General features: G+C 42.5%; 2 protein-coding genes across 6 annotated transcripts in view; one reads left to right on the forward strand and one right to left on the reverse strand.

Moving 5' to 3' along the window:
* The window catches only part of FBXO8 (F-box protein 8), a 91058-nt gene extending 83663 nt beyond the window's left edge, over nucleotides 1–7395 (reverse strand). Inside the window, exon 1 of one of the 2 annotated variants that reach the window (XM_077477217.1) lies at nucleotides 7118–7395. The gene's annotated coding sequence lies outside the window, so the exon portion shown is untranslated. The remainder of the gene's footprint in view (nucleotides 1–7117) is intronic. The other variant, XM_077477216.1, reaches the window with a different exon arrangement.
* An 8357-nt stretch (nucleotides 7396–15752) lies between these two features.
* The window catches only part of CEP44 (centrosomal protein 44), a 63630-nt gene continuing 51587 nt past the window's right edge, over nucleotides 15753–27795 (forward strand). The window contains exons 1-3 of one of the 4 annotated variants that reach the window (XM_077477221.1): nucleotides 15753–15898; nucleotides 16273–16386; nucleotides 26900–27047. In XM_077477221.1, the coding sequence (XP_077333347.1) occupies nucleotides 16298–16386; nucleotides 26900–27047 (237 nt within the window). In that variant the 5' untranslated portion in view covers nucleotides 15753–15898; nucleotides 16273–16297. Of the gene's footprint in view, nucleotides 15911–15974; nucleotides 16123–16272; nucleotides 16387–26899; nucleotides 27048–27795 lie in introns of those variants that run through there. The other 3 variants (XM_077477218.1, XM_077477219.1, XM_077477220.1) reach the window with 3 other exon arrangements.

A 27795-nucleotide genomic window follows, 5' to 3' on the forward strand; every position in this document is an offset into this window, starting at 1 on the left:
GCTGTTGCGGCCTGAAGATCGCGGGAATCCCGCTATTCGATTGGTTCTCTCCCCCCCGTGGGGATCGGGACCTCGGCGCGGAGGTATTCCGGTCTCCCTTACCCATGTCGATGTGGGGAATGTCCTCCGTGGAGCTAGTTTTCGTCCTCGGCGAGCGGGAGCTCTCTCCTCAGGCGGCCATTCACGTCCGGCGCCAAGCCACGCCCCCCCAATTTTTTTATTTAAAAACAAAAAAACAAAAAAAACAATGGGGGTTATTTACGAAAGGATTGGATGATAAAAATCAGCAGAGCTTCCCCTCCTTTCAGATCTACCCCTTAGATTTAGAGCGAGTGCACTTGCAGTGCAAAGTGGATTTTCCTTTTTTTAAATAACCCCCAATGTCTTCCTTCCTTCCTATTTTTCATCTGAATATTATCATCTGAAAATTGAGCCGTGTGGCCAGGCTTGGTACACACCTATGCAGTTTGCTTTTAATCTGTTTCTGCAGTGCGTTTTGATTTTTGCGCACAGGATTTTGCTGCCATTTGCATTTTTGTGGAACAATTTATTGTTGGGCAGGTACCCAATTTTGACAGGCACCTGCTTCTCACTTCCGTTCCTCCACCCTGCAAACTTCTGGGACACCGACAGGTCCCAAAAGACTGCATTCACCATTCACGATGCGCCAAGCTGTCACAGCTGGGTGCCCACAATGAAGATTCCAGGGACCAAAGAAAGCGGGTCAGGCCGATTGGATCATGGGACAGGTGAATGGCCGTTTTTAACCTGCTGACTTTTACTTTACAGGTGACTGGAACTGATCAAGGTTAAAGGGTTAGATTAAAACTAGATTAACACTTGTGCATTTCATGTGTTTTTGCACATTTTGAAGGGTTTTTTTTTCCATGCATTTATTATTATGCATTTTTCTTATGGGGTTTTCGATGTGATCCGAGGTCTAAAAAGAAATGTCACACCAAATAAGCACATGAACTGCTTTCCAAGCTGAACAGAAGCATGTTGCGCAGGTATAAAAAGGCCACATGGCGGACAATGGCTGAAGCAGGACAAAATTATACAGGTCTGAATGGAAAGAGATGCCCAACTCCAGGCAAAATGTATACCTTTCCACCACCTCTAACATATCCTGCAGCTCCACAGTAATACAAAGCCCTGTGCACACTCTGTATGTGTATCAATCACAGTGAAAGTACAAGCTTCAGCTACAGTCCCCCGTTGACGCTTTTCATGTTCCACAAGTGGTTAGCAGAGGGTATAATTGTATCATCAGTCATTCAAAAAAAAAAAAAAAAAAATAATTATATATATATAAAGAGAAATTTAACATAATGTTCAATTCTTCATAATTTTAGGAATGACTGGCGATTTATTCCCAGTGCAAAATTCAAAAATAAAGTTTTAACTTGCCATTAACCACACAACACAGAAAACACGATCTAAAAATAAACACAAAGCAGCTGAATAGAACATGCAAATTATGAGAGCACAACCCAACATCACTGCTAATTATTAAAATGTCAGGGCGGCTCAGCTAAAGCTCTGCAGTCACACCTACATAGTTATAGATCAGGTATTATTGGTATGTTAATGGCATGTCATCAAAAACAATAATTAAAAAAAAAAACACACACAACACCACACCTTTATCTACCACTGAGATAGGTACAGCATATGTGGCTACTGGCAAACAAAGTTTGATATACTCAAAGCTAAAAACCTCACAATATCGTGACATGACGCAGCACCAGTGAATATAATTAAAACATACAAAAAAATAAAAAATAAACAGTGCTCAATGTGCCAAACGTGAAGTCTCTCTCAAATCAAAGTCCATACAATTCACGTTTGGCGCATTAAACGCGGTTTTTATTATTTTTTGTATATTTTTGCTATAGTCTCTGGCACTGCGTCATTTCACAATATTGTAAGCTGGGTTGTAATGGCTCAGTATTGTTATTTTTTTAAATGTTCTTTCTTGAAATTGTACAGATAAACATTTAGGGCCCATTCCCACTAGCCTGCAGCCCAGTGTTATGAGCTACATGGCTGTGCAGCAGCGGGCAGTATCATGCGCATTTTATTGCATCACACAGGTCGGTGCACTGCACTTGCTCTGTGGCGATATGCATACCCAGTCAGGTTTACTCCAACGTTCTCTTCAGGGCTGAGCCGATATTCTGTCACGGAGTTGAGATTCTTTAGGTTTGCACTTATGGTTTCTGTAGCAGTAAAAAGTTTTACAGGGCTCGATTGCTGGCCCAGGGTTCCTTATATCTTGGGACTGGCCGTGGCATACAGTGCCTTGAAGCAGTCACCTAATTCATAAATAGAGTCTACCTTTGTGTAATTTAATCTCAGTATAAATAAAGCTTTTCTGTGAAGCCCTCAGGTTTGTCAGAGAACCTTAGTGAACAAACAGCATCATGAAGGCCAAGGAACACAATAGACAGGCGAGGGATAAAGTTGTACGGAAGGTTAAAGCAGTTTTAGGTTATAAAAAAATATCCCAAGCTTTGAACATCTCACAAAGCATTGTTCAGTCCATCATCCGAAAACAAGCATGGCACGACTGCAAACCTACCAAGACACGGCCGTCCACCTAAACTGACAGAACGGGCAAGAAGAACATTAATCAGAGAAGCAGCCATGGTAACTCTGGATGAGCTGCAGAGATCCACAGCTCAGGTGGGAGAATCTGTCCACATGACAACTATTAGTCCTGCACTTCACAAATCTGGCCTTTATGGAAGAGGGGCAAGAAGAAAGCCATTCAGGAGTACACTTATGTCATGTTTGTTTTGTTTCTGCCTGATGGCGGGAGGATTCTCAGGAAAAGAGGATGTTCAGAAAGGACGATTACCACCATTCTTCTTTGTCATCCATTGAATACCAGGAAATTATACAATATAGTTTAGAAGATGTTTTCATTCCTGGCAAAATGAATTGGCATACATTCATATTCAATACCTACAGTTCTGGATTTACTCCAGGAAGGTGTAAAAAAACAAAACAAAAAAAGAAAAAAAAAAAAGGGGGTTTGTTACCCAGTACCCTTAAGGTGCAGGTGGTGGCCCTTTTGGGTTTTCTGGAAATTAGACTGACAAATATCTATTCAGTTTCTAGTTGTATATAGTGGTCCCATCTAGGGCTCAATGCCTCAGAGTAGCACGGCCTGATAGAGTACAGATACCACTATTTCAGCATTCATCAGTTCTGGTCAGTTACTACCTGCTGGAATTAGAGCTCACTGTTCAAGGTCAATGGCTGCATCACGATCAAAGAGGGCAGGTGCTTTGTGGGAAGAAATCTCTAAGCCCTTGTACACACGGTCGGACATTCCGACAACAAAATCCATCTGATTTTTTCAGACTGATTTTGTCCGAAACAGGTGTTGCATACACACGGTCGGACAAAGTTGTCGGAAAATCCGATTGTTCGTAACGTGATGACGTTATTTAGTTACGACGGGACTACGTTCAGGCTAGTAGCCAATAGCTTTGGTCTAGAAATTTGATCTGAGCATGCGTGGCACTTTTCCTATCTGAATTCTCTACAAACAATCGGACAAAGTCAGATAGGATCATGTTATCGGAAAATGTTTATATCCAGCTCTCAAACTTTGTTGGTCAGACATTCCGTCTGAAAAAGTCTGATGAAGCCCACACATGGTCAGATTATCCGACAACACGGTCCGATTGGACATTTTCTGTCAGAATGTCTGACCGTGTGTACAAGGGCTAAGACTGCCATATGGTTCTCAAGCCATGCTTTTGGGAAGCATTACTGTTTGGAAATGTGGTCCAGCCAGGACTGGGAAGATGATTTCAGAGAACCTTGGTTACATTTACTGGTAATGGTATTTCCAAGAATCTTCCAGGACATCATCCATATTCCCACTCAGATATTTTTGGTTTAAAGTAATAGTGTTTGAAATTGTTGCATTTTACCTATAAATTCTCTTTGTGTACATTGGTGGGGGTTCTTTACTTACAACAAGTGAGGATGACAGGCTTTTTAATCTTTCTGGCTTGCGTTTCCTGTTGAAGACAGAGCCAATCATCTCTCAAGTAGCTGTCCTGGAAGAGCCTTGGACATACCATTAATCGGTAACTGTAACCAGGTTTTATTTAATTATTTTGTTTGCTTTTTTAGATATATTGAGCTTTATATTGGTCATATTTAAATAACCAGTACATTCTTTTATTCCTTGCTATAAAAAAAAAAAAAGGGAGAAGGAAGAAGAAGAAAAAAAAAAAAAAACACACACAAAAACAAACAAAAAAACAACAACACTCCACTGCTTCCATTACTTTGTGTTTTAAAACAAATCATTTAAAAATGCCAGGACAGTACAAACACCCCTAAAACAACCAATTTATGGAAAGTGGACATTGCAAGGTGATTTTTTTGCCACTTTGTCATTTTTTTGGGAAATGAGGAACCATGAGTTAGTTAAGTTGCACTTAGCGTTTATAAGTCATCCACTGTCTAGAGTAAAATTGTAGCAATAGATTCCCCTCCCCCCTCATCATTGATGGCCGATGGCACTTTTAAAAACTCCAACCTGAATCCCCCTCTACTTCTGTTGTGAATGGGCAGAATGTTTGTAAACAAAGGCAAAAGTTTACACTTGTGATGGCTGTGATTGGTTCACAGCGATCACAAGGTAAAGAACCACTCTGATTGTCTCTTTTCATTTAGTCTGTGTGATACACACATGTTGCAAGCACCTGGCAGGCAAATAATCTACAAACAAAACACCATTTAACCGCTTCCCGCCCGCTCACAGTACATTTACTGCAGGCAGGTGGCACGGGCAGATTGGGCCACGTACATGTATGTCATCCAGCCTGTTCCGTGTTATGGGTGTGCACATTGCACGTTACCCCTGCAAATCTACGCTGTTACTGGCTACAGTGGGATTCGGTCAACAGGCCCCAGCCAATGACTTATGGTCAAGACCTGTAAATTCGCTATAGCCAAAATCACAGCACAAAGTTCTGTGTCTATATACACAAAGGGCTCTGTACACAGATTTGCAGTCTGGCGGTTTCTTCTAGGGTTGTCCCGAGTATTTGCAGGAAAACTTGTACTCGTGCAAATGCTCCCGATGCATCATAACAGATGCTTCTCCTCCTCTCCCCTCCGTGGCTTGCTGCCACATGGGGAGATCAGTGATTATAACTTCCCCCACCCTTGCACCAATTGTTCCTGAGTGTCCCCTGTATCCTCCTCCAGCTCCCCTCTCTTTCCTTCTCTGCTCCCCCTCCGTGCGCTCCTCCAGTCCCCCCGACCCCGAGTCCTCCTCCAATCCTCTTCCTCACAGGACTTATACTTTTTTTTAATGAGTGAGAAGGACATGCACCAACCCCAAGCCACCCCAATGCAGTACTGAGGCGCACAGGGCACATACTATATACACAATAATTTTCTAGGTGTCCTTGCAGTGATCTGTGCAGACAAAACACAGCTCAACTTATATGGCGTGACTAAGCCATTAAAGCTGTAGTAAACAGCACCATTTTTTATTTTTTTTTAAAACCTGCAAAGGTAAAGGCATAATTTGCTAGTATGCATCATATACTAACTAGCACATTATGAAATACCTTAAAAGGAAGCACTCCAGCAGTGCATGTCATCGATGACAGGCCTTCTATCTTCACGTGGTGTTTCTTCCAGGTTTGTGTCCTCCAGCCATCCGATTGGCCACTCTGTGTCACTCCTGCACGAGAGTCACATGCTGCAGCACGGAGCTGTGAAGAGACGGCATGGGTATGCAGTCCCTTCACAGTGCATGCGTCAGTGTCTGCATGCAGCGTGAATATCTTCTAAACCATGCGGGTTTAGGAGATATTCACTGTGCCTAAAATGTAGGCCTTATTATTGGTGCCAAAAAAGGATTTACTTCCACTTTAAGCTGGACGTACACTATGCAAATTTCCTAATGAACCAAATGAAATTTTCTGCCACCCATTGACTGAAAAATAAAGAAGCCAGACAGAAAATTGTAGGCCAAACAGCACCATATCCAATCAGATACAACCACCATTCAGGTAATCTGACAGCCACATATGGCGGCTGTCAAAATTTAATAGCCACAGGAGATTTGTCCATCCATTCTGTATAGTGTGGATGGAGAAATCTATTCCATCTGCTCAAAGGAGTACATCATGCCCACAGTGGTATATAGTGCAGTGTAGTACAGTGTTCCCAGCAATATAGAGCACCCACAATGGTATAGGAGGGTACTACTGAGTACCCCCAGTACAATACAGTACTGTGTAGTACACAGTACTCCCACTAGTACAGTGTTCCACCAGTGGTGCACAGAGCTCACACAGTAATACACAGCACCCCCAGTGGTAAAGAATTCCCTCCATAGTACACAGCACCCTCAGTGGCAGTGTTCCCTAGTACACAGCACCCCCAATAGTAAAGCGCCCCCCCCCCCCACAGTACGCAGCATCCCCAGTGGCACAGTGTTCCCTAGTACACAGCACCCCCCCCCCCCCCACAGTACGCAGCACCCCCAGAGGCACAGCGTCCCCCCCACAGTACGCAGCACCCCCAGTGGCGCAGCGTTCCCTCGTACACAGCACCCCCAGTGGCGCAGCGTTCCTGGTACACAGCCCCCCCAGTGGCGCAGCGTTCCCTCGTACACAGCACCCCCAGTGGCGCAGGGTTCCCCCCATAATACACAGAGCTCCCATTAGTACAGTGTGCCTCCAGTGGTACACAGAGCACCCCCATTAGCACAGCATTCCCCCATGGTACACAGCACCCCCAGTAGTACAGCCTTCACCCATAATAAACAGGGCTCACACAGTGGGCGCACACAGTGGGCTCACACACAGTGGGCACACACACAGTGGGATCACACAGTGGGCACACAGGGCTCACACAGTGGGCACACAGGGCTCACACAGTGGGCACACAGGGCTCACACAGTGGGTACACAGGGCTCACACAGTGGGCACACAGGGCTCACACAGTGGGTACACAGGGCTTACACAGTATGTGGATAGCAGCTAATACTCTGCCATTGGGTCAGCACACATAGTGAAGGCAGACCGGCTCCGATCACAGCCTATTATCGTTCTATCTACATACTTACAGCTCTGCCATGGAACAAATCCTCCCCGGCTCTCCCACACTGTCAGCTTCCTGGGCTCCCACTGGTTACTTCTCCAGCAGGTCATGTGACTTTAGTGTCAGCGAGCTACGAGGAGCTGGTTGGGTCAAAACTGTTCACCTTTCCCAGGCAGCCTTCCATTGGTTAGTACTAGAATGTGGACGGGAGGAATACACAGGCTGTTGCTAGGGTGACCCAGAGGGACGACAACAGGAAGCCGCCTTGTGTCATGCAGACTCCTCCAGCTTTGCTGTGTGTGACAGGACAGGAAGGAGTTTCACTTTGTGAGGATGTGATGTTGAGATGACAGCTGACTTCTCATGGGCGGAGTCAGTGGAAGCTGCGCTACTGCATATGAAGGGTGATCTATGAATCCTCCCAGAGATATGTAGGAGAGTTAACAAAGATTAGAGACCAATGTGCCAGATTCTGTATGTACATCGATTTAGCATTTCTATGATACAAATGTGTGGCAGGACATTTCATTAACCACTAAGGTCCCTTTCACACTGGGGCGGTTTTCAGGCGATACAGCACTAAAAATAGCGCCTGAAAAAACCGGCCCCTTTCACTCCGGTGTGAAAGCCTGAGGGCTTTCACACTGGAGCGGTGCGCTAGCAGGACGGTAAAAAAAAGTCCTGCTAATCGCATCTTTGGAGCAATGAAATACACCGCTCCTACCCATTGAAATCAATAGGATAGCGCGGCTATACCGCCGGCAAAGCGCCGCTGCAGCGGTCTTACAAGCACTTTTTTTCTGGCAAAAATAAACATTTTTGAGTTAAAAAATAAGACAACAGTAAAGTTAGTCCAATTTTTGTTTTATATTGTGAAAGATAATGTTACGCCGAGTAAATTGATACCCAACATGTCACGCTTCAAAACTGCCCCCGCTCATGGAATGTCGACAAATTTTTACCCGTAAAAATCTCCATAGGCGACATTTAAAAAATTCTACAGGTTGCATGTTTAGACTTACAGAGGAGGTCTAGGGCTAGAATTATTGCTCTCTCTCTCTATTGATCGCGGTGATACCTCACATGTGTGGTTTGAACACCGTTTTCATATGCAAGTGCTACTGACATATGCGTTCACTTCTGCACACGAGCTCGGAGGGACAGGGCGCGTTTAAACATTTTTAATATTTTTTTTTATTTATTTTACCTTTTATTTTTTTTACACTATTCTTTAAAAAAAAAAAACTGTGTCACTATTATTCCTATTATAAGGAATGTAAACATCCCTTGTAATAGAAAAAAAGTATGACAGGACCTCTTAAATATGAGATCTGGGGTCAAAAAGACCTCAGATCTCATATTTACACAAAAATTCAATTTTTTATTTTTTTTTAATGTCATTTGAAAAAAAAAGTTCCTTTAAGAGCTATGGGCGGAAGTGATGTTTTGACGTTGCTTCCGCCATGCAATGGTATGAAGATGAGTGGGAGCCATCTTCCCCTCAGTCGTCTTCATGCCAAGCCAGGGACAGGACACGATTGCCTCAGCCACTGCCGACAGCTCCAGTAAGTGACGGAGGGCACCCTCTCCCACCACCGATAAAATTGATCTTGTGGCGAATCTGCTGCAGAGACCACTTTTATCTTGAAGCGGAGCACCCACTGAAGAAGAGGATACCGGGGTTATGGCAGCTAGCTGCTGCCATAAAAACAGTATTCCTCTTCAAAGTAGCGACATAAAACGACGGCGGGCGGTCCGTAAGTGATTAAAGCAGAACTTTACCCATAACAACTTGATAAAAAATTGCGTTCTTTAGCAAGGAACCCACATTCCACATTAATAGATGTGCTACCAGAATAAGTGTGTGCTGTAAATTACCTCCAGCATTGCTCCTGTTTCTTCCTGCTGGAGGCTGCCATTTTGCTGAAGCCCAAACTAATCGATGTCACGGTTTAAAAACACAGTTACGTTGCTAGAATGCCGGGATTGCTAACTGTCACATTTGCTTGTATACTTAACCAAACTGTTAAACCAACAAATGGCTGGTGTCATAGCTGATCATATGTGCAACACCATGGCAGTTGCACAGAAGCAGAAGCAGCTTCCTTGGCTGTAAACGATGGGATGGTTTAATTTAAAGCGGAAGTCAACCCATCAATTTTACAGTTTCAAAAAACAGTTACGGTACATGCTGGGAATGTAACTGTCACATTGGTTTTGCTCTCAACCAAACTGTCAAACCATCCAAGGGCTGAGGTCATAACTGATCACATGTGCAACATCATGTCAGTTGAAAATTAAACAGAGGCTTAGATGGCAGATTCCTTGACTGAAATGATAGGAGGGTTTACTTTAAGGCTGTCAGCAGATCGGCCTCTACGAACCTGTCAGTGCCTGAAAATAGAAAGCAACTGAGCATGTGCAGAGCAAGGTGAGACAGTGTATTCCTGGAGTTTAAACCATATAGACACTTATTTTGTTATGTTTACATAGCTATACCTGCAAAAGGGACCAGTCTGAAGCCTGCCCCACTGTGGTAATGGTGTATATTTTACAACATTGGATAACTTTGGCTCATTGGTTTTGGTGTAAGCTTCTGCCCTTCTTTAAGGTTTATTTGCTTCCAGCCTTACCTGTACTGCTGGTTGTCCTCAAAAACCATGGGCACTATCAGGTAAAACCTGCTTTTCCACCGCACACTGGGTCCTGCATTGCCATCTTCTATACTGACATCATCAGGGGCCTGGCATCTCTTCCAGGTTCTTGCACCCGCTCCCCAATGCAGATGCATAGTGTGCTGGACAGTGCCCAAAACCTTCTGGGATGGGTGAAGTGAGTATCCCCGAAGGCTTTAGTAAGGTGCCATTCTCATTGTGGTGAGAAACTAGGAATAACAGGACTGGGACCTGCTGAAAACGTATTTACCCCTTAATGCCTGAAGGTAAAACGTGTGATAAAGTGTTAATAAACCCACAACAATAAAAATCAGTCTGTATATGCAGTAAAACATGCTTGTTATACTCACTGTGGAACCTAAGGGGTTAATCCTTTGCATTGTGTAAAACGGCTGTTTGATCCTGTCTTATCTGATCCTCCCCTTCTTCCTCTGTCCCCAATCCATCTCCTCATGGTACAGAACCTTGGGGGCACTCAGCACATGCTCAGTGTGGTGTGTATATTTAGAGAGTTTTTTTCTCTTGGGAGGGCACAGGGCCAAGCAGCACTGTCCAGACAGAGAGTTAGGGGTCCGGCAGCCTCATAAGCAATCAAGGGAGAATAAAAACTCCTACAAGCTTTAATCAGACACCGATAAAAGTCACAAAGCTGCTATATCCTGCTGATGAGACTGTTCAGCAGATTATATTTACTAAAATAATTACATTTCCATGTTCTGTGCACTGTGGGAGACTAGATATAGTGAATGCAGGGTCCTGGGTTTAGTAACACTTTAACACCTGAACATACACTATTTTGCCAAAGGTATTTAGACACCTGCCTTTACACACACATGAACTTTAATGACATCCCAGTCTTAGTCCCTAGGTTTCAATATTGAGTTGGCCTACCCTTTGCAGCTATAACAGCTTCAACTCTTCTGGAAAGGCTGTCCACAAGGTTTAGGAGTGTGTCATTGGGAATATTTGACCATTCTTCCAGAAGTGCATTTGTGAGGTCAGGTACTGATGTTGGACGAGAAGGCCTGGCTCTAAGTCTCCACCCTAATTCATCCCAGAAGTGTTCTATCAGGTGGAGGTTAGGACTCTGTGCAGGCCAGTCAAGTTCATCTACCCTAAAAAATAGTTGCAAAGTGTGGGCAAACTCAATATTTAACCCTACAGACTAAGACTGGGATGAAAGTAAAGTTCACGTGCGTGTAAATGCAGGCGCCCCAATACTTTTGGCAAAATGTTAGTAAAACTGTACATTTCATCACAACTTCTTATTGTATCAAGGTATAATTAAAGTGGAACTATAGGCAAAACCTTTTTTTCATATTGGATAGATAGGGCAAGGGAGAGTTATACCCTTCGTCAGATTTTTTTTTTCGCCATCTGTGTCCCGATGTGACAATTTCTCTTCACATCCTGTCCCATAGCCAAACATGGTGAACAGGACAAATAGAGAGGATGAATCTCCCTAATGGGGAGACGGACATCAATAAAAAACCTCACAAGCATTCTAAACCCTCTCCACTCCATCCAAAATAAGTTTTGCCTTTAGTTCTAAATGAACCACTTGCAGACTGGAAGATTTTCCCCGTTAATGATCAGGCCATTTTTTAGCGATGCGGCACTGCGCCGCTTTAACTGACAATTACGCGGTCGTGCAACATTATTCTTCTGCATATTTTTGGTAAAAAAAAAAAATCGCAATAAGCGTATATTGATTGGTGTGCACAAAAGTTATAGCATCTACAAAATAGGAAATAGATTTATGGCATTTTTATTATTATTTTTTTTACTAGTAATGGCAGCAAAGTATAATTTTTAGCGGGACTGCGACATTTGTCCATGTATCATCTCTAGGTGCCTGTTGATCTTTAGATCTTTGTCACCCACCGTCATCAAGCATCCTGGCAGCCATGGCTCTCTTTGAAGATTGCTTGCAGTGTATTATTATACCAGTCAGCTCGGACCCAAGCCAAGTTGTCCAGCTTTGATGGAGGCCTGATCTCTTCTTTCAGATATGCTCCAAGGTTTGATGTGCAACTCGTTACATTCCAGACCTGGTATCAACCAGGAAGAACGTCAGACCTTTACCATTTAAAGCCATGGAACTGCAAGTATCAGCATGGCTGATCTTTGGGAATAGGAAACAGATATGACAGATCCAATTCAAACTCTGGATAATACCAAAACACTGTTATCAACAAACGCAGTAACATTGACAGAGAAACTCCAGAAATATGACATTAGACCATGTTGCTTTCCAACGTGAGCCGACTTACAGCTAAGGCGATTTGCGGGAACGAGCCAACCTGCCGCAGCATAATGATGGCGGCAGGTCGGCAAGCGGTTAATGCATTAAAGCGGGAATTAAACCCAACGATTTAATAGTTTCAAAAAAAATGCCGGAAATGCTGTCACATTGGTTGTGCTCTCAACCAAACTGTCACACCATCCAATGGCTGGTGTCATAACTGATCACATGTGCAGCATAATGGCAGTTGAAGATTAAACAGAGGCCAAGATGACAGCTTCCTTGGCTGAAAATTATAGGAGGGTTTACTTCCACTTTAAGATAAAAAAAACTTTGTGAAACAAAAAAAAATAAAAAACACCTTCTGTGGGCAGCAGCCCCCCTAATACATACTTGAGCCCATCTTGATCCAGTGAAGTTGCAGGAGAGACTCAGCTGTCCTGGACTCTCCCTCCTCATTGGCTGAGACAGCAGTGAAGCACCATTGGCTCCCGCTGTGGTCAAAGTCAGTGAGCCAATAAGCAGAGAGAGAGAGGGCGGGGCTGGGGCTCCATGTTCAAATGGATACACAGTGCAGCGGCTCGGGTGCCCCCAAAGCAAGCTGCTTGCTGTGGAGGCACTCAACAGGAGGGAGGAGCCAGAAGCGCCAGCGAGGGACCCAAGAATAGGATCCGGGTTGCTCTGTGAAAAACCACTGCACAGAGCAGGTAAGTATAACATATTTGTTATTTTTAAACCAAAAAAAAATGAAGCTTTGGTATTACTTTAAGGTGGATACATACGGTGGTGTGAAAAAGTGTTTGCCCCCTTCCTCATTTCCTGTTCCTTTGCATGTTTGTCACACTTAAGTGTTTCAGAACATCAAACCAATTTAAACAATAGTCAAGGACAACACAAGTAAACACAAAATGCAATTTGTAAATGAAGGTGTTTATTATTAAAGGTGAAAAAAAATCCAAACCATCATGGCCCTGTGTGAAAAAGTGATTGCCCCCTAAACCTAATAACTGGTTGGGCCACCCTTAGCAGCAACAACTGCAACCAAGCGTTTGCGATAACGTGCAATGAGGCTTTTACAGCGTCCTGGAGGAATTTTGGCCCACTCACCTTTGCAGAATTGTCCTAATTCAGTTACATTAGAGGGTTTTCGAGCATGAACGGCCTTTTTAAGGTCATACCACAACATCTCAATAGGATTCAGGTCAGGACTTTGGCTAGGCCACTCCAAAGTCTTCATTTTGTTTTTCTTCAGCCATTCGGTGGTGGACTTGCTGGTGTGTTTAGGATCATTGTCCTGCTGCAGAACCCAAGTTCGTTTCCGCTTGAGTACACGAACAGATGGTCGGACATTCTCCTTCAGGATCTCTTGGTAGACAGCAGAATTCATAGTTCCTTTTATCACGGCAAGTCTTCCAGGTCCTGAAGCAGCAAAAAACAGCCCCAGACCATCACACTACCACCACCATATTTTACTGTTGGTATAATGTTCTTTTTATGAAATGCAGTGTTCCTTCTACGCCAGATATACTTGGACACACACCTTCCAAAGAGTTCCACTTTTGTCTCATCGGTCCACAGAATGTTGTTCCAAAAGTCTTGGGGATCATCAAGATGTGTTGTGGAGAAATTGAGACGAGCTTTGATGTTCTTTTTGCTCAGCAGTGGTTTTCTCCTTGGAACTCTGCCATGCAGGCCATTTTTGCCCAGTCTTTTCCTGATGGTGGAGGCATGGACGCTGACCTTAACTGAGGCAAGTGAGGCCTGCAGTTCCTTGGACGTTGTTGTGGGGTCTTTTGTGACCTCTTGGATGAGTCGTCGCTGCGCTCTTGGGGTAATTTTGGGCGGCCGGCCACTCCTGGGAAGGTTCACCACTGTTCCTTGTCTTCGCCATTTGTGGATAATGGCTCTCACTGTGGTTCGCTGGATTCCCAAAGCTTTGGAAATGGCTTTATAACCCTTTCCAGACTGATAGATCTCAATTACTTTCTTTCTCAATTGTTCCTGAATTTCTTTGGGTCTCGGCATGATGTGTAGCTTTTAAGGATCTTCTGGTGGACCTTACTGTGTCAAGCAGCTCCTATTTAAGTGATGCCTTGATTGTGAACAGGTGTGGCAATAATCAGGCCTGGGTGTGGCTAGAGAAATTGAACTCAGGTGTGGACAACCACAGTTATAGTATATTTTAACAAGGGGGGCAATCACTTTTTCACACAGGGCCATGATGGTTTGGATTTTTTTTCACCTTTAATAATAAACACCTTCATTTACAAATTGCATTTTGTGTTTACTTGTGTTGTCCTTGACTATTGTTTAAATTGGTTTGATGTTCCGAAACACTTAAGTGTGACAAACATGCAAAGGAACAGGAAATGAGGAAGGGGGCAAACACTTTTTCACACCACTGTATGATAAGAAAATTGCACGAACGATTGTCCTACTTTCCTCGTTGTTTTACAGCAAGTCAGAAACGAGGAAGGAAATAATGTACGAAAATTCAATAAAGGCTTTCTCTTTTGTTATCGTTTCTGATCATGTACAGTCTTTCGTTTTTGATTTTTCTCGTATGAAAATAGTACACATTAAACAAAAATAATTTGTTTGGTTCCCGTATGAGAACATTTTTGGAGTTTGTCCCTTTGGAAATTTTCTTTCGGAAGGTTGGAATTGGCTGTTAAAGTTGCGTACACACTATGCGAAAATCGTATGATCGTTCCTTGGATAAAAATGTTTGCCGATTTTCTTAAAGTGTGTATGAGCCTTTACAGGCAAAAAAAAATAATGTACAATCATTTGTCTGATAGTCTCATCACCTGACATCCAATGGTGTATTGCGTGCTTTAAGCCTTGTACACGCAGTCTGAAAATCGGATGACAGATCATCTGTTTTTTTTTTGCATGATAGTCACATATCGAAATCGGAGAGGTTACTAAAGTCATACCTACGAAAATTCTCGTAGGACAGAATAAAAACATCAGAAGTGATGTCACGTATGTAGTGTATTTTTGGATGACAATTGTACTGAATAAACTAAAAATAATTTTCGTGTATGTCCGATTGGATAATATCCATACCACTCAACTTTTTGAGATGGGAAAGAGCAATACCTATCAGCAAAATGCAGGTATAGGACACACCCCTTGCCACGCCCCCTTAAAGGAGAATTGTACAAAAAAAAAATTTGTTAAAAGCACAAGTGCTTTTTTTTTTTACCAATATTCCTTTATATTGGCTTTTGGAATTTACAAATGCAGCAATTTAGAAATCAGATGGAAGGTTTAGTACTGGAAATCACTTATTGATAGCTAAAAAGTGCATTTTTTATACAACTATATGGATCAGACAAATGAGAAGGAATGAGGGACAGAGGGATATTGCTCCAAATCAGGGACAGTCCCTCAAAATCAGGGACAGTTGGGAGCTATGAATAGCAGATGAACTGTCAGGATAAGCTCTCGAAAGCTCTGTACTAATACCCGGTACACACGATCCGATTATCGTTGTGTGTGCTGTGTACTGCGCATTACACAGCGGCCACTATCCGATGGGGGACACAATATGATAGGACACCGGCCGCTAATGACAGCTACAAAACCTTCCGCTCAACCCAAACGTCTGCCGCCCAACCGTCAAATACCTACAGACACGCCCCCCGAGCACGCCCCGCGTCTCTTGGCCAACCAGAGCCCCTTTTTCAATTGCTATCCCCGCTGCCGGCATGCGTTAGAGGACTTCTGGTTGGTTCCATGAAAACGAGCCCCGTCATTGGCCGTACAGTGCGGAGGGCGGAGTCGGAGTAACGTTTGTGTATTGTTGATGCCCAGGCTGCGCTCTACTTCCGGATGAGCCGTTGTGCTTGGTGTGATGTAGTTTATCGGTGCAGTGTTGGTATGTGGACAGGTGTGTGGGGATATCGCTGTATGGTTTTATAACAGTCCTTTCCTGACTGGTATAGTGTGTGGGCGCTGGCAGAGGTTGTAGGTATTTGTACAGCACACCCCTCACCTGACCTCCCTTGTGTCCCATCAGTGTACAGCTGGGACTCCTATAGGTTGGTGCAGATGGTTCCATGTACTCCGTGCCCCCATCATTGCCCTGGGCTCAGTATTGGGGTATGTGGTCCTTTTCAGACTCCTCAGACAAGGAGAATGTGATCTTTTATATCATCTTATCACTTATCAGTATATCTGTTACTCATTGAAAGTGGTTTTCCTTGTTTTCTAATAAGAACAATTTTCAAATGTTTTTTTTCTTTTCTTCAGGCTGATTAAAACCCAAGTAGACATCATGGCAACAGGCGATATTAAAGGGGTCCTCCGAAAACTGGAACAGAGGCTGCGAATTATCACTTATCCCAGAGATGTGGACTATCCCAGGTAAGGATAGTTGCTTGGTCATGCAACACTAGCCAGATCACCCCTTTTTTATTTTTTTTATTTACTATTTTATTTTATTGAGTACTGTTCACATATATGTAAAACGGGAACCAGTACCGGCAGGTTACGGCATCGCATATCACCTGCTGGTGATATCTGCAAACCTCTGCGGGTGTCAATGCAAAGTTACTGACACCCCCAGGTTGGACCGCAGTACGAACTGCCAAATGGTGCAGGAATCGGATCGCGTAGGTGTGAAAACCCATGCAATCTGATTACAGTGCGGACCAAAAATAGGGCTCTGCACCGTCTTGGTGCCAATGCGAGTTCACATCTCACAGACATCGCATGTGATCTGCAGAGCAGTGCGAATCACATGTCATGTTTGAAATCGCACTAGTGTGAACCCAGCCTGAATGACAATTGTGCGTTTATGCAGCACTGTACCCAAATAATTTAAAAAATTTTTTTTTTTTTTGAGACAGATGGAGCTTTCTTTTGGTGGTTTAATCACCACTGAGTTTTTATTTTTTGCTAAAGAAATGAAAAAAGACTGACATTTAAAAAAAAAAAAAATCTTAGTTTCTGTTATACAATTTTGTAAATAAGTAATTTTTCTCCCTCACTGATGTGTGCTGATTAAGGATGAGCTCCGGCGTGTTCGCACAGCCCACGTGTAGAGCCCGTCGGAAAGTCGGCACTGCGCTTCACTAATCACAGTGAGACATTTCCCAATCTCTGCAGCTGCGCATCAGGACAATGTCTCGCTGCCTGTGATTAGCGCAGAGCTGCGCCGACTTCCTGGCGGGCTCTGCATGTGGGCTGTGCGAACATGCCGGAGCTCATCCTTAGCGCTGATGATAATCAGTGTGGATTGCCCCTTGCTGGCTCTCCTCACCTCACATGCTGTCAGCGTGAGGAGAGGACTGGTACTAACTGGCAAATTATGTTTTCACTGAGATCAGCTCTGATTGGACACAGCTGATCACATGGTAAAGAGCCGCTGTGATTGGCTCTTTACCCTGATCTGTGATCAGCTGTGTCAGGACAAGTATGATCTTTGGAGGAGAGCACACTGAGTTTCCAGCTAGCTAGAGAACTGACCATGTTGTGCTTTCCTTCTTAGTGTGGTCAGTTTTAAGTAGGAAAGAAGAGGAACTGGTAGGAACACCAGGGATTCGCACAAAAGAAACAATGAACTCCACACCTATTCACATAGGGGGCGGGCCCGGATCTGCATGCTCGGTTGAGGGCCAGCTATGGATTGGGGACTACGCTATTTTTTATTTTTATTTTTCCCGCTGACAGCTTGTGACTTATCCGTTGTGAAGGACATGACGGCCGGCTTGCCAACCAGCTATTCACTGGTTGTTAAGGATGCCAGCAGCCCCGCTCCTTAACGCTACTAAATGTAGATTACATACTCTGCTAAACGCCGGCAAAAAATGCTAAAATAATAAGCATTTTTTATTTATTTTTTTTGCTTTCTATTGTGCATGAAGCCTTACAGTGGTATTCCTGAAACATTTTTGATTGGTTGCTATTATTTTCTTTTTGTTTAGTAGCTAGTGTAAACCCACCACTCTGAAGAGTGACCCATGTATGCTCAGATCGCTTTTCATGGGCAATTTAATTGTGGCAAGGAGGCAGTGTGACACCTCTTCGCCACCTGTTTTAGCAGTTTTTGCAGAACAAATGTGCCACTGCTGCATGCATTTGTGGCGCTTCCCCATTTGCATTTGGTGGGCCCTGCCGTCCATTGATCGGGAAATGCATGTTGGATAGTTTTTGCTGTGGGCACAAAACATAGACATGTAAACACCCCCATTTGCGGCGATTACAGTTTAAGGGGGAGAGGACTCTAAAAACGCATCTTGACCACATGTTTTTAACGCCCATTACTGTACGTTTTAAACTTGGCCTTACAGAGTACTTGCTGACCAATAATTCTGTATGCAGATAAAAATCACCAGTGTGCCATTCAATTCACACTTGCTAATTTACTGGCGTTTTTATTTGAGTGTTTTTAGATGTTTATTACAATTGTTTTACAGCTTCAGGCATTTTTGTTTAGCCAATTAAAAAGGGGAGGTGAGGTGAATGAGATTAGGGGCAGAGAGCTGCTGTTTGAGTAGAAAATGAGCGATAAAACGCTCATGTCGCACATTTTCAAGCATTCCCATTGAAGTCTACGGGCCCAATTTGCCCAAAAGTTTTTGAGCGATTGGCATTGTGCTTCAGACGACAGAACGCTCAGATGTGAACAGGTGCCATTGAAATCAATGGAATTTGGCTTGTTGTGCGTTATAGTGTTACAATCCTCAAACAGACAATCGCTTGGTTGTGAACGGGGCCTTAGGGGAGTAGCTCTGTGTGTGTGTGTGTGTGTGTGTGTGTGTGTTTAAATTGAAAGGAAAAACAAGTAGTTTCTTTCCCTTATCTTCCTTTTCAAGACTAGTTTCACATCCAGTCATTACCAAACCTTGCTGCCTTCACCTCTGTAATATCTCCAAAATATGCCCTTCTTAAAGTTTTACTAAATGTAAAAATGTATTTTTTTACCTTTTTAATGCACGGTTTTTATTAAGGTAAAAAATGTTTTCGGTGTCCCTGTGTGAAGGTGAAGAGAGGGGAGAAGAGATCAGCGTTGTGCACGGCTGCATCTTCTCTCCTCTTTTCCTCCTCTTCACACAGCATTGGAGCAGCAGGAGCCATTGGCTCTTGCTGCTGTCAATAAAATGCAGTGAAGAGGAAGTTTGAGGGGGGGGGGGGGGGGGGTTGGGCATAAGTCCCACTGTGTAAATCTATGGAGCGTGGCTCCATAGATACAGGTCAGGAGCGTGCAGAGAACGCTTCTCCCCATAGCAAGCGGCTGGCTATGGTGGTCATGAAAGGAAGAGGAGGAGCCAAGATCACCACGGGGGATCCCAGAAGAGGAGGGCGGAGTCGCTGTGCAATACCACTGCACAGAGCAGATGGGTATAACATGTTTGTTTTATTTTAATATAAAAAAAAAAAAGACTTTAGTAACATATTAAAGCGGAGCTCCACCTCATTTAACATGTTTTGCTTAATTACATGCCATAAATCTATACAGTAATAAATGGATTTTTTCTTTTTTTTTCTTTTGTACCTGTGTTTTTGCAGAAGTCCTCTGCTTCCTGTCTCAGCTCTCTGTGGATATGGGCAGGTAATCTGCGGATATCACGTCATTTCCTCTTGTCGAGCAATCTCTCCTGGGAGTTCCTGTCATTATTCCAAGGAGTCATTGTGGATGCCTGCCACGAGTTACCGCGGGATTTCGCTGCCGCCGCTGTCATGGCAACCCCTCAAGTTTACAGCGCTGCCCTCTGTAAACACTGAGCATGCGCGGGAAATGGCGTGAATGCTGGGAGCTCAGCATTCACCATATCCAGGAAATCCATGCTTGTGGGCTTCACATGCCCACAAGTAAGATGGGAATGGCCACAATCCTTTTTTTTATAAATATTTATTTAAAACGAAAACGGACAGCAACAGCAAAAAACTAAAAAACTAAACAGTGAGTGTATTTATGCTTTTACATGTAGCTCAATGACTGAAAAAAAATAGGAATGGTCGCTGGAACCCCCCGCTTTAAGCAATCAAACCACCAAGCTAATAATTCACTCTCTTATCTATAGCCTGCTGCAGGTCCCTCCTCTTTGGCCTGCCTCTACACAGGCTATCCCCCCTATAGCCATCCTGAATGCTGACGCCAGACTCATCCACTTCATCAGACCCTTCCACTCCTCTATGCCAATCCCTCCACTGGCTTCCGCTCGCCCAACAAATAAAATTCTAATTATTAAAGAGGAAGTAAACTTCCTTTACGGACTTTTACCTATAAGTAGTGTAAATGTGTGCACCATTTAGGAGATATTTACATTACATGCAGCCAGTAAAATCACTGGTGCATGCGCTCTGAAGTAACTGCCACCTCTGTCTTTCCTTCAGAACCCTGTGCAGTGAACAGCGGGTCCTGCACGCATGTGCCATAGTGACGTCATCCTGGCTCTGGCCAGTCACACAGCTGGAGCCTGTGAACCCGGAAGCAAGACGGGTGAAGATGGGAGCCCCTGCGGCGCTGGAACAGCTTTGTTTTACATAATGTGCTAGTAAGCAATGTATACTAGCACATTATAACCTTACCGTGCAGGGGGGAAAGAAAAACATCCGGCCAGTATACAAATGCTTTAACTACATGATACAAAGCCATCCACAACTCTGCCTCAAGCTACATCACCATATTATCCAAACCGTCCCTCCAAGCCTCTAGGGACCTCTTGACCTCCCTTGTTGCCTCTTCCCGCGCTCTCTTCCTGGATGTCTGCAGAGTCTCTCCCATATTTTGAAACTCATAACCCAGATCTGTCCAGCTATCTCCTACTCTGTTTTTAGACGGTCACCGAACACTCATCTCTTCAGGGAAGCCTATCCTGCCTCCACCTAAAAAAAAAAAATCGGCTCATCCCCACACTTTTATTAATTTTTGTATCACTTCACCCTTCCTTTTAGATTTTAAGCTCTAGAGCAGAGGGCCCTCTTACCTTGAATTGAATTGTAATTAATGTCTACCTTATTTTGTTTCAGTAGAATAGAACATTGAATCTCAGTTTGAGATGCTTCTGAAATCATTTCAAATTCATTGACGGGTGCATTTTACTTGCAGTTGACCTGTATTTCGTATTCCTATACTGTAGAGCTACACGATTCTGGCTAAAATGAGAATCACAATTTTTTTGCTTGCAATATAGATCACGATTCTCGCAGCGTTTTCGTTTTATTCCTTGAAGTGTATTTTTTCCCAAAAAATTGCGTTTGAAAGATCGCTGGGCAAATACAGTGTGGCATAAAATATTGCAGCAATTGCCATTTTATTCCCTAGGGCCTCTGCTAAAATATATATAATGTTTGGGGGTTCCAAGTAATTTTCTAGCAAAAAATATTGATTTTAACTTAAGAAAGAAGTGTCGGATAAAGATTGAGAGTTTAAGTGGTTAAACTTCCTGAACTTACAGTTGTTGATAACTTGGCAAACTGCCCATACTTTTTTTTTTTTTTTTTTTTTTTTTTTACAAACAAGTGTATCCCTTTGATCTAAGAAGGAAGGTTAGTTACAATGTTTCATATTCTTGGCAGACCGCCCAGATGTTTTCTTTTGACAGCTGAGTGAGCAGATAGTCTCTCCACTTATATAAAAGAATTGTCAAATTCAACAATATAGATCCTCAGGGGGGGGGTGAATCGAGATCGCGATTTAATGATTAATTGTTCAGCTCTACTATATTTTATGGGAATGCAAAATCTGTCTGACCTGTACAAAAGGCTGTCGCCGTCCCTGGCCAATAGTCTCAAATTGGCCATCAGATACAGACTGAGTTTGTAGAAAAGAACCCTTGGAAGTATATAGGAAATATACTCCTTATTTTGTGGGGGGGGTTTTTGTGTGTGTTGAAATTTATTGTGACTTATATTTCCTTTTTAAACCAATATTTTAAATAATCATCTTTTGGGAATGTAGAAAGTTTTAAAGCATTTGGTATATATATATATATATATATATATTCGTTCATTTAGCCCCTAGTCGTAATGGTGCGATTTTACAGTTTTAAATAACAAATTTTAAAATAACATTGGAAGCGGTCAAATCGGTGTGATTCAGACTCCGTCAGTCGCACAGATTTTCAAAGTAGTTCCTGCTCTACTTTTTGCAAGCTCAGGTGAGACTTGTTTAGGCGTCTGCACTTGAAGTCGCGCAGATGTCTTCCAAGTAGCACCTGAAGTAGGACTACATTGAAATTGCGCTACTTCAAGTGAAGTAGCGCAATTTCAATGTCCCGATCGGTGTGACGGGTGTAAATGTAGTAACATTGCTTGGCCCTTAGTCTGCCTGTAGAGTTACTCATCTGTACTGTGTATAGAACCTACTGCAGCAAAACTAACATTTATAAACAAAGAAAAATGACATTTAAATTGCGGGCAATACAATACTTTTGCCGGCAGTAGAAAAATGTTTTTTAAAAAAACGGCCCAATCCATACCATACCATTTTATACCCTCATGCCAAAATAAAAAATAAACAACAAAAAAAAAAAAACGGTGTGCTCATCTAATGCATCTCTCTAAAAGTTTAGTAGAATTCTCCTTTTAAAATTTCAATCGGGATATTTTAAACAGCTTTTTCCTAGTTAACGGGATGTCTGGTTTCAATCGTTGTGTTTTTGATAATAGAAGTTCATCTGAAGTTTTTGTCTAAATATAGCTGAGAAGGAAAAGAAGGTTCTGTTAGTTTATCTTTGTTTATAACTGTTGTTCTGGAACAAGAGGTGGAAGTTAAACATTTTAAGCCAACGTTTGCCTTGGTAAACATACTATCAAGTGCGCTAAAGAACAAGTTAATGAAACCTTGATCTTTTTAAAGAGGAGGTCCTGCTAAAAACAAAAAAACAAAAAAAAACAAAATGTAAGAGTCAGCAGCTACAAATACTGCAGCTGCTGACTTTTAATATTAGGGCACTTACCTGTCCAGGGAGTCCGCAATGTCGGCACCCAAACCTATCTGCGGATCGACTCCCGGGTGCTGCTGCCGCCATTCCTGGTAAGGGAACCAGTCAGTGAAGCCTTTCAGCTTCACATCTGGTTCCCTACTGCGTTTGCATTTGGCCCGCCTGCAGGGGAAAGAGGAGGGGGGATGAACTTCCGGGAGATCGGAAGTACCAGAAATACCTGTTTAGGTTGCTGTACAGGAGGGAAGTGTTTTGGATCTTTCATTTACAAACAAGGATTCTGGATGGTTTAAACTTTGAATGGGATGTTTCCCACTGCCATGAGTGATTCTACACTTCCCTCCTGTTTATGCATCTATTATTTTTTTGTCATGTGTTTGTTACATGCTGGTGGGGAGGAGCTATATGTGAGCCACAGATTTTAGTTTTTATATTATGTTTGAAATAATTGTAATATTGATTGGCCACATGTGACTCCTTTACTGTTTGGCATGGCATCTAACATATATGCATATATGTCCTGATTGGAGTCTGCTCAGTTTTGAATTTTATATGATATCTATTATAACAACATTTCCTTTTTTGTATGCTGGATGGTATTTTTTGGTAATTGGTTTTCAATCCATACATGGTAGGTTTGGAAAACTTTTTTTTCAAAAAAAAAATAATAATTTTTTTATGTGTGTGTGTGTGTATATATATATATATATATATATATATATATATATTCTGCAATATTGGTAAAAAGCTAATGTAATATATACAGCACTTGTAGTGTCAATTGACAGGGATTGCCCGGTCTATGGGGATTTTACAAAGAGACAATAATTGTTTGCCTCCACAGATTACGGGTAATGGCTCCGTGTTCTTAGTTTAATATTTGTTTTGATTTTCTGAATTTATGTTTTTATGTCTATCTTTTTGTTTATTATTTACATCAGTTTTTTATTTATTTTTTATTTACACAGGTTACTTATGTACAAAGATGGATCTATATCTTTAGATATATATTTTCTGTTTTTTATTGTATTTTTGAACGTTTCTTTTTGGGTTTCTCTTTTTCTCTTGCACAATTATGTTGTTAACATTATATACTGTTTAAATCTGTTGAAAGTGTATACTATGTGTGCTTTTGGTTTTGTCTGTTGGACTGCAGAGGGGGGTCATCATTTTGATTATTCCTCACCCTGCGGTTTCACAGATTTAAACCAGAGTGGAACTCGTGACTAATTTAGCGATGACTAAGCACAGGTGTGTGAAATGCGTTTGCTGAAGCCACAGATGTGTTTGCAAGATGTTTTTAGGTGGCATTCATGCCTGTGCATTTTTACAGCAATTTTGTTCAGGTCACCATTGTAAAAGGCAGTAAACTGCCCCAACGAAGTGCATGTTTTTTTTTTTTGAGCTTAGGGCATTTTTCAGGCATTTTGCTTCAGGTGACAAAACACTCAGATGTGAACAGGTTCCATTGAAATGAATGGGATTTTGCTTGTTGGGCTTTTTTCGGGGCTTTCATGAGCTGAAAACGCTCAGGTGTAAATGCAGACTAAGGATTTCAAATAGACTACAAATTGTTATCCTGGTAGTACCGCCACTTCTCTTTCTTTTGACTGTTCATGCCATGCTCTGGTTGTGGACCAAGGCTGGCACCTGGCAATTTTTACAGTGGGGAAGATCTCATACTTGACCTGGAGGAGTGCAATCTTTGTGATATACTTTGTCGACATTCACATTTTGTGGTGCATTTTTTTTTTTTTTATCCAGCTTAAAAAAGGGTCCTGTGCAAGTTTTAGAACAATGTGTTCCAAACTTTCACAGCATAGACCAGTGTTTTTCAACTCCAGTCCTCAAGGCGCACCAGCAGGACATGTTTTCAGGCTCTCCATTATTTTGCACAGGTGATTTGATCAGTTTCACTGCCTTAGTAATTGCCAAAACTGTTTCATCTGAGGGAAATCCTGAAGACATGACCTGTTGGGGCGCCTTGAGGACTGGAGTTGAGATAAACTGGCATAGAGTATTGTGGCATTCTGAGATAACTGTTTACATAGGATGTGATTCATAGCCGATTTTGCATAGAAGTGGCTGGGAGGCAGTTTTGTAGAGAAGCGAATGGATGGCACTTCTAGCATATGAAAGCAGATTGAAAATCACAGCAGTAATTTGCATGGAGCGAAAGGGTATTCACAATCGCATCCCTGAATCGCATCTGAATCTCACTTGAACTGCTGAACAACTACCTTTTGACAATTGCACTGAAAATTGACATGAAAATCGCACCGCATATATGTGAACCCAGGCTGAGGCTGCTTTCACTCTGATCTGTTTTTCTTCTGCTTTTGCGTTTAAAAAAAAAAGCGGGAAAAAAAAACAAACCGTGTGTTACCATGTATTTCTATGGAACTCTCCACACTGAGCCATTGCGGACCCGCTGTGTTTAGTAAAATCCTGTTTGCTGCATTCTTGGTTCAGGTTTGTTGCGGTAAAAAAGAAAAACGTATCTCCCTAATTGAAATGCATAGAAATTATTCGATTTTTCAAGTCGCATGCCTTGTGAAAACTGCACCACAAACACGGTAATATCACAGTAGAAAACATGTTTTTGCTACGGATCACTGTGAAAGTGCCCTAATGGCAGTTTCCTTTTCAGAAAAAAACACTTTTAGGATTGTTTAGCATTTTTTTCTGCCAGAAAGCTCCAATCAAAAACGCAAGTATCTGGTGTCAAGGTATTGTGCTAACTGCAAGACTATACACATTGGAAATGACCGCAGACTTTATTTATTTTTTTTTTTTTTCTTCCTTGTTTTGGGAATCAAAAACTCAAACCAGCAGGTTTTTTTTCTACTGCTTCTAAGGCCGCGTACACACGCGCGGACTGTTCGCCCAACTTTGTCCGTCCAACAGTTTCGGCAAACAGTCCGCTCAAACTTAGCATGGACGGACATGGCCACACACGACGGACGAACAGTTTGCTGAAACCGTGCGCGATGACGTGAACGGCACGTACGACGGGACGAAAAATACGACGTCCTATACACTGCATTATAGCTTTCGGCGTGAAAATCCTTTCTGAGCATGCGCGCAACTCTGTTTGACGAACAAGCCTACACACGGGCGGACTGTTCGCTCAAACAAGGTTTCAGCGGACAGTTTTTCGGAAATTCCGAAAAACCTTGTCCGTCCAACTGTCCGCTGAAACTGTCCGCTGAAAGCCCACACACGAGCGGACTGTCCGCCCAAACACTGTTCAGCGGACAAAGTTGGGCGAACAGTCCGCCCGTGTGTACGCGGCCTAAGGCTGGATTCACACCTATGCATTTTGCAGATTTGCACTACAGTCCAGCCAACATGGTTTCCTATGGAACGCGTTCTGTAGTGCAAATCTGCAAAATGCAAAAAGCAAAAAAATGCATAGGTGTGAATCCAGCCTAAACGCAGAGCTTAAATATGCCTCTAATCATCCCAATGTGCAAGAACACATATGATGATAACATTGAGCTGCTTCTACAGGCAGAACACAAAAATCCCATAGAAGCCGTGTTCTTTAAGCCAGTGTGCATGGCCCCTAAACGTGAAATTAAAGCAGAACTCTGGTCAAACGGCTCATTACACAACTGAAATAATCTCTGGCATCATAAAAGTGCAAACATCAATGCTGCTTGCACTGTGTTGTTGAATACATTAATATATTCCACTACTTTCAAGATTTGAAGTAGCTGGTCATATGACATAACTCCTTGTTGCCTTATTTTAAAGATACACATATATGGCACTGTCATTATGGGGTTAATTTTAGGTCATTCAAAACCATGCATGGTATTCATTCTATAATGTGTCCACTGGGGGTTTCCTCTTCTACCAGCTCATTGAAATTCATCATTGCAAATAGTTATTACTATTTTCTGATAGACAGGTGAAAGTAATTTCCCAGGCATCACCTAATTCTTTTTCTTTTTTTTATATTTGTTAATGGATGTATAAAGTTTGGTGAAGGGAGATCCGTCTGCAGCGCTGCCCATTATCAGCTACACATTTACTGGTTATTCAACACACATCGCAGAAATCCTGGTGTCCTTAGATGTTGAACTTTCTGCAAAGAGTGACTTGAGGTTTATTGACGCTGTTTACAAGGTAAAGTATATTGCTGTACTTTGTATTAACAATCATAAAAATTATCCTTTTAGTACAGAAATGGTGGTAAGTTATCAATGGAAAAACGTTGCAGTGGGCACATTCCCCCCTTCCCATTACATTGCAAAGGGGTAAATGCTCCTTTTTTAAATGTCTTATTAAACTCGCAACAGTAAAATCAGTCTGTATATGCATTGAAGCATGCTTGTTATACTCACTGTGGAACCTAAGGGGTTAATCCTCTGCATGTTTACAAAGACTGTTTGATCTTGTCTTCTGATCCTCCCCTTCTTCCACTGTTTCCAATCCATCTCTTGATAGAACAGGGCCTTTGGGGCAACTCAGCACAGTTTGATGTATATTGCTAGAGAGTTTTTTTTCTTTTCTTGGGAGGTGCATCTGATTAGCACAGGGTTAATCAGCACTGTCCAGACAGAGGGTCAGGGGTCCTGCAGCCTCCTAGGACTTTCAGAGTAAAATGAAAACTCCTGCAAGCTTTACCCCGACACTAATAGAAGTCATAAGACTGCTATATAATGCTGATGAGAAAATGTATTTAGCAGTTTATATTTACTAAAAGAATTGCATTTTCATGTACTGTGGGAGACAAGATATAGTGAATGCAGGGTCCTGGGTTTAGTAACACTTTCAGCCTGCAGAAAAGGCCGTATTACTCATACTCGCCTGATATTTAGCCTCAGCAGGTCTGGCACTGTCCTCCTCTCCCTGAAACTCTGGTCTGTGGGTG

Source organism: Lithobates pipiens, unplaced genomic scaffold (assembly GCF_037356315.1).
Source record: "Lithobates pipiens isolate NorthernLeopardFrog02 unplaced genomic scaffold, aLitPip1_a1.2 Scaffold_13, whole genome shotgun sequence".
Classification (NCBI taxonomy): Eukaryota; Metazoa; Chordata; class Amphibia; order Anura; family Ranidae; genus Lithobates; species Lithobates pipiens.